This window comes from Primulina eburnea, chromosome 12 (genome assembly GCF_022965805.1).
Source record: "Primulina eburnea isolate SZY01 chromosome 12, ASM2296580v1, whole genome shotgun sequence".
NCBI classification, from domain to species: Eukaryota; Viridiplantae; Streptophyta; class Magnoliopsida; order Lamiales; family Gesneriaceae; genus Primulina; species Primulina eburnea.
The window spans coordinates 32,701,808-32,709,552 of NC_133112.1; the positions used below are offsets into that span (position 1 = coordinate 32,701,808).

The 7,745-nt window shown below is 32.2% G+C and overlaps 1 protein-coding gene across 4 annotated transcripts; it reads right to left on the bottom strand.

The window, feature by feature from the left end:
* Positions 1 to 1,065: 1,065 nt before the first annotated feature.
* Positions 1,066 to 3,216, bottom strand: LOC140808198 (dehydrodolichyl diphosphate synthase CPT3-like). Of its 4 annotated transcripts, XR_012112832.1 has the most exons (3): positions 3,028 to 3,216; positions 1,148 to 2,257; positions 1,099 to 1,114 (listed from the first exon to the last, which is right to left on the bottom strand). XR_012112832.1 is itself a non-coding variant. In XM_073165260.1 (2 exons), exon 2 carries the CDS (start codon positions 2,211 to 2,213, stop codon positions 1,341 to 1,343), a length of 873 nt encoding a protein of 290 aa, XP_073021361.1. In that variant the 5' UTR covers positions 2,214 to 2,257; positions 3,088 to 3,216; the 3' UTR covers positions 1,066 to 1,340. The 4 variants fall into 4 exon arrangements, 3 of the variants coding, with proteins under 3 accessions (XP_073021361.1, XP_073021360.1, XP_073021362.1); XM_073165260.1 differs by having other exon boundaries at positions 1,066 to 2,257; positions 3,088 to 3,216; XM_073165259.1 differs by having other exon boundaries at positions 1,066 to 2,257.
* Between the last annotated feature and the right edge of the window lie 4,529 nt (positions 3,217 to 7,745).

The window sequence follows — 7,745 nt, forward strand, 5'->3', positions numbered from 1 at the left end:
ATGATTTGTTGAAGATATGACATCTGAAACAAACATACAATGGGAAACTGGTTATGTTGTCTCTCATGTCACTGTTGATGTTACGCCTCTTGTTGTTCTTCATGTTGCCCCGAGTGCTGCTGTAATTGTTGTGTCGGCCAGTCACGGAGAAAAACCAGAGAAGTTCACTAGCGTGGACTTCAAAATATGGTAGCAGAAAATATTATTTTATTTGATGACCTTGAACTTGACCAGATTCAATGTAGTAGCAGAAAATGTTATTTTTTAAATTATTCCCAAATAAAACATTTTTACCCATATATTATTCTCCATGATCTATCTCATCAATTCAAAAATTCCAACAGAGCGAATCTGGAGAGATATCAAACCTTTAAAGTTTAAACAAAGAATCAAATTCACTTTCAAACCTTTAAACAAAGAATCAAATTCGCTATCAGTGCACTATCTTATTATCCACGTTCTTTTTTCTAGAGAGAACGATTATTCTGGTTGACTCAATAATTGATATATTGAATGAATTGTTTGTGTATATTATTATTAATTATTGGAGCGTCCAATCCAATATTGGATTTGATTTAAAAAAAATATGAATTTATTCGAGGACCCAATGAATAAAGCAGAAGTAAAAAAAAATATTCTATTTTTAAATTATTTAAATTTAAGTTATTTATTTACACACAAAAAATCCATGACATATATTTTATTCGAGTCGTATATAAAAACTTAATATTTTTTTATGTAAAAAATACAATTTTTTATTATAAATATGAACATAGTTGATCAATCATGGAGAGCCCAATAAACAAAAACTATACGACCGCGACTAGAGTCCACAACACTGAGGGAGACCCTTCAAGTCGGGATAAACAAGTACGCAGAAAACTAAAAATCTTAGCTATTTTTTTCCAATAATAGTGACACGACAAAGTCGTATTTTGTAAGATGGATCTTATTTTGGTAAAAAAATATTATATTTTATGCTAAGAATATTACTTTTTATTGTGAATATCGGTAAGATTGACTTTCCTATAAAGATTCATGAGATCGTCTCACAAAAGACCTAGCCTATTGACACAAATGGACCGACTGTTTTTCCATTCAACGAACAGATGAACTGTCGTATACAGTAAAATATCCAGGAAACAACACGACCGAGACTCAGTTGCCCAGAATTAACAACATAACGGCACCAAAATTACAGCTTTAAATACAAGACGTAAACTTCTTAATTTACCAAAAACAGTAAATGGTCTGTGTACCAGAGACAAGCACACTGTTAAAAGAAGTCCCGACCCTTTTACGGACTTCATAGTTGAGAAAGAAACGACGCTCGTGTGAATTCAGTTATGTTCCCGTTTCTTTTTCAAATAAGAAAAGTTTCTTTGGAAATCCAAAATTGCTTTCACCAAATGCCCAAATCCAATCTCTGGCCAAAATTCACTGGGGGAGTATAGAAGGGATGATGCACTTTGCCATAGAAGGAAATTGCTTAAACGGGTCTCGCCAGAAGTACGTATTATGATATCAGGATCTGGTGCAACAGCCATACGCATATGTCTGTCGATATCTTCCACATCGATGAGGGACTTGTCCTTATTTTCTCCGTTACATCTTACTCCAGTTAAGCCATATCCGGCACCAGTACCGTCAAGGACTCTGAACTCTTCTGATTTTTCTTCGTATGTTTTTTCAATGGCATGGACTATCTCATCTGTTGACGTATAGGCGATGCAAATCAATAGCACCGATTTTGAATTGTCGGCAGTGGCGTCCATAGCCCTTTTGGCTGCCAACTTGACAGAATTGCTCAATAGTTCAAAATTTCCAATGACATACACCCTCACTCCGTATTCGTTAAGCACACTCTCCCTGTCGATTAGCCAGTCGAGCTTTTCTCGAATCAGCTGCATAGTGGATTGAACTTCTTCCGGACGTCTTTTGAAATTTTCTATGCTAAAAGCATAAACTGTCACATATTTCACATCAAACTCGTAACAATATCTTAGCATACTCATAAGAGCAGAATACCCCTCCTTATGGCCAGCCCCTTCTTCTAAATTTTGCTTCTTCGCGTATCTCCGATTTCCATCCATGATAAATGCAATATGTTTTGGCATAGGACCAACCGAAAGAATAAAAAAGAAACATCTGCGCAGAAGGCTTTTCAAAACTTCAAAGAATCGAGTTGCTAGATTACAAATCTTGCTCTCCATAAACACTTCAACAAGAAGTGTGACAGATCTTTGATTAAATTAGCCTGATAACATCAAAAAAAAAAAATTATATCATCCACTATCCACGTTGTTCTAAGTTCATGAATAATGATTAGGCCAGTGGAAGAGCAAAGTGGTGGCTGCAGGAGGGGCGGCGCTGCCCCCCTCCTCCTTTCAACTTTCTAGTATATGTGTTTTTTTTAATGTATGCAACATTAGTTCAAATTTGAAAAGTTTTCTGCTTAAATTCCGCTCCTCTACGCACCATTTCAGGCTCCACCACAGCGGATTAGGTTCCGTCGCACAGGGGTGTGTTCATGATTTGTCAACTAATGCTTTTCACTTTCTATGATCAAAGGAATAAAACCAGCAGGGGAAAGATAGCTGTCGTTTCCTTTTACCAAGAATCTTGAATTTTTGGAAACAAATTCACTCAAAAACATAATTGAAAAAAAGTTACCAACTTTTTTCCTGATAAACTGATTAATCAATGAAATAGTCCAGAATAAAAATAATCAAGATTCTCTGCTCCATAAAATATCTTCTAAATCCAACAAACACACATATCAAATCAACCAAGCTGAATTTATAAATCAAGAACCAAAAAAAAATTAAACATCTCACAAGAATAACTTCACCCCAAACTCAAAAATCCAACACATCCATACATCAAATAAAGTAGAACCCAGAAAGCAATCAGATCACTTATACTAAAATATTAAGTAACAATATCTGCATGGATACCACATTTACGTAAATGTTGAACATTTACACAGATTTATCCGGAAAAAAATCAAGTGTCTAGCATACTTACACACGTGGAATCCGGGACGAATTCAGAAAGAGAGGAGGAGGGGAGATGATGTATATTTACCTGGGGGTTTTCGAGAATAGAGTGGCGAAGAGTGGAAAAATTTGACGCGATGGACCAATCAGACAATGTTTTTGTTTTGTTTCTCTTTTTTCCTGTCGGTGCGCCTTGAACGATGCTTGATGAGAATTTATTCTAATTTGACCGCTTTTTAGTCTTTTTCATCGAAAGATTCCGGCAACAACGTCACACGCGACAGCGCACCAAGAATGTAATATAATTAATGGGACTTGAACGTCACACGTGGAATCTCATCTAATTCTTTTCATTTTTCTAATCAACCTATTTGCAATTTTAAATTATTATATGCTTTAGATATAATATTTTACTTGAGTAAAAAGTTGACTTCTCTACTGACATTTCAACAACTGGAATTATTATATGGGGCATAAATTTTTGTACCGTTGAATTATTGAGTAGGTATATTATGAGACAGTTTCACGAATCTTTATAGTGAGTGAATTAATTCTATTGATATTTACAATAAAAAGTATACACTTAGCATATAAAATAATATTTTTCATGAATGACTCAAATAAAATATATGTCTGGCAAAATACGACACACGAGACCGTCTCATACAAATTTTTGCCTGAATTATTTATTAAAAAAAATTATTTTTTTAATAAATATCTAAATCTAAATTGGTCTGACTGTAGGAGCAGAATTGGACCATGGGCCGGTTTGCATACTCATGGGAATGATAAGTCCAATTAATTCCTGCGCCAGTTCGCCCATTCGTGTGGCAACTCTGGATTTGGTTTGTTTTGTTTTGTTATACTAGTCGAACGACGCTAATGGAAACCAGCAAGGAAATGGAAAAACTCATAGGCCCAGACCCTCCAGCTCTTCCTTTCTGCCATGATAATCCAGTGCTGTGTTCCTGCATATTTTGACCTCATCTATGCTTCGAACTACTTCGATACTTCGTCTTAAATATGTGATAATTTATCGACTTCTGTTCGTGATAAATTTTATATTTAGCATTGTGTAGATAGAGTTCAAGTTACCCAAATGTCGAATCCAATTATCCAAATTTGATTTGGATACTCGAGATCTATATATTTTTAATTGAATGAATGTAGTGTCATGAGGGTATTAATTTTATGCTAACATCTCATCAACTGCTAAGTTTAGAGAAAAATTATGTTTTCAGATGGCTCAATTAAGTATATGGATTTAAAATCGTCACTACGTATAAAAGAGTAGGTCTATTGTGAGACGATCTCACGAATCTTTATCTGTGAGACGAGTCAATCCTACCGATATTCAAAAAAAAAAATATTACTCTCAACATAAAGTAATATTTTTTCATGGATGACCAAAATAAGAGATCTGTATCATAAAATACGACCGGTGAAACCGTCTCACACAAGTTTTTGTCGAAACAGTCTTATTTCCTCTCAAATTATTTCGTCCAAACAGAGTCTTATATTTTATTCAAAGATGATGATTATCGCACAAGCATAAACAACCTGTATTATCATAGTTGTTTCTAATCGTCTTCAATTTTATTTATTGTATATTTATCGTCTAACCCCGTGATTTATCATGTGGAGATTTGGAATCACAGTTGACAAAACATTATTAAGTCCACGCTTCCAACATGTCAAACGTAGAATAATATTAAAATAACTGACATAAACACTCTCATGAGACGATTTTATAAGTCAATCTGAATATTTTATTTTTATCATCAATGAAAAAATTTATTTTTCATGTCAAAAATATTACTTTTTATAATAAAAGTAGCTAGAGTTTACCCGTCTCACGAAAAAAAATACGTGAGACTGTCTCGCAACATATTTACTCAAATACTATCTCATGGCATGTCAATGTATACTATGTTTTTATTTAAATTGTTATTATTAGAGACTTCATCAGAAATTCATAATATTTTAGTAGATTGCAATCTTTGATTTCAATTATTATATTTTTATTAAATAATCCTTGATTTATCATGCGAAGAATTGGAGTCGCAATTGACAAATTTATATTAAATAAGTGGTGTTCCATCTGTCTATATTACTATTTTAATTTTATAAACCAGTATTTTAATGATTCGAGCATCTGAGAGGCCTTTAAGACTACATGTTTGGAAACGTGTGAGATTTGTACTATGAAAATTAATAACACACGTATCTATATTGATTTATATATGATGCATTGAAATTAAAATAAATATTTTTTGAATCGTGAGATGAGATAATGAAATATTATAATGTAACGACAATAAATGAAAAATATAAATAAAATAATTGTTTTTAATTATAATTATTATAGAATTTTATTATTCGAACCAAATGTTGGATGAAGTAAGGATATTGAGTCTTATCCATGTAGCTGAAGTTGTCTTGATATTTTCATATTTTTTTAATATATCTAAACACAAATCATTTATACTTATACGAAGTGTAGTCAATTACGTCGTATTTAATGTGTTGGTCTTTTGTAAGAGAGGATTTTTCTATACGACACTTGTAGTGTGTTTTTTCTCATATGAAGTCATGAAATTTTAGCATTAGATGGCCAACACATGATATCTATTAAAATATGAGAGAATCGCCATATGATAATATCACAAAACTATTTTGAGACGATCTCACATGTCAATTTTGTGAGACGAATTTTCTGTTTGGACCATCAATGAAAAATAATATTTTTCAAAATAATATTATTTATGTAGAAAAATATTATTTTTATTGTAAATATGAGCAGTATTGACCAGTTTCATAAATAAAAATATGCAAGATCATGTCACAATAAATATATTCAAGTAATAATAGAGAGACAGATTTTATAAGCACGCGTACACCCCATTCCATAGTGATGTGATTGGGTAAAAATGAGTACGTGATACATGGGAAATTTCACCAGACCAGGTTATATTCTTTCAAGAAATGGTTATACCTGACTCTGGAAATATATGCACACTTAAAATAACAGAGATCGTTAGTGGAGCGTCGGATGGTTTTCAGGTGTAACCACTCTGATACTCAAGTCAATATTTTTCAAAGAGAGTGAATATTTCGTTTGCAAGGAGAGATATATGAATATGTCTCAATAATAAACAAACCTTGATATTTATAGGATGAAAACTAATGATGATTTTGTATTCAGTGCACAATTACTACTCATGATTGGATGGTTGTCCATGTTTGTCTGAAGCTCATGCTTACTTCGATCGAGTCCTGTCACTCTTTCAAACGCCAAAAGATCTTCTCATAATGACTAAGTCATGGTATCTCATATCTACAATATAAGACAGAACCCCTATATCGAAAAGCCCGTGCTCTATCCTCCATGGCTCACAGATGGACTTCGCCCTCGCTACTCCAGTCTTTTGGCTACCCGGACTCCAATCTCCCGGGATCTCAAATAAGATCGGGCCCTGCTTGACGCAGAGCAGGGCAGGTCTAGTCTCTCGCTTACCTTGGGTCTAAATCGATGATGACCCGAAATAATATGGGATATTTTTCGGGGTATCACATGTTATTGCACTTCTGGGCCCGATATAATTGCTTGTATGTGCCATATTAAATTATTAGGATCTTTGGTTTTATTTGCCCACTAGCTCAGTTTATGTAGACAGAACAAGTAGACAGAACAACTACTCGTATCACTAATAAAAAATATTTATAAATACACTGATGTACGTAGAACATAAACCTTAATCTTATGCAATAAAAAGTCAAAAACAATTCTACATAGTGTCGATGAATTCATTCGAAACGTAACAATTTTTTTTAATCATCGATATCTAGTATATGATAAAATCAAAATTAACGTTGTGCTTCAAAAAACATTGACATTGAACGGGTAATAATTCTAAAACGGAAATAAATCACAGCTTCGTACTTATTCTATTTTCATACAAAATAAATAATAATAACCCACGTGAAAGTTGAAAAAAATTGCACCAATAAAAGTTGAGGAAATCTTCTTCTTCTTCTTCTTCTTATTATTATTATTATTATTATTATTAATTATTTTAAGTATACATATTTTATCCACATGATATATAATTTGAAGATTTAATTTAACTAGATTTATTATATCATCTATATTCGATATATTTGACATTTACCTTTCTTTATTGAAAATATTACATACAAATAAAATAAGTTGAGAGAGAGATGCAAAAAGGCCGTCGTCTAACTTATTTTATCTGGATATATATATATATAATTATCAATTTGATCCTTAGTGACAAGTTCCACACTAGATGCACTATATGTGGGATCTATGTAACAAACGAGGTAGCCATGCAAGATAATTAAATAAAAGTCATTTTGAGTAATAATTTTTAGTGAAAATTATTTTGATCTGTTTAATTTGTGGTCTTTTTAATTTAAAAGCATACAATATGAAACCTTTAATCCATATGGTATTATTATTATTTCATAAAATAAACTATCCAAGATCCGTATATTCTACAATAAATGCAGTAGTATATAAAAACACCTTCACATCAACTTTTTCACAATTTTTTTTTGAAATGATCTCATAAATCAATTTTATAAAATATATATATATTTTTATCTAAATAACGTATAAAAATAGATATTTTTCTTTATTATAAACATAAACAAATCGATGAATATCACGAATAAAAAATAAAACAATTTCACAACAAACCATACTCTAATTCCTCGGTCTTC

What these genes read in the sequence shown, in the direction of transcription:
- LOC140808198 (XM_073165260.1), bottom strand. Translation starts at nt 2,213, where the DNA reads ATGGAGAGCAAGATTTGTAATCTAGCAACTCGATTCTTTGAAGTTTTG.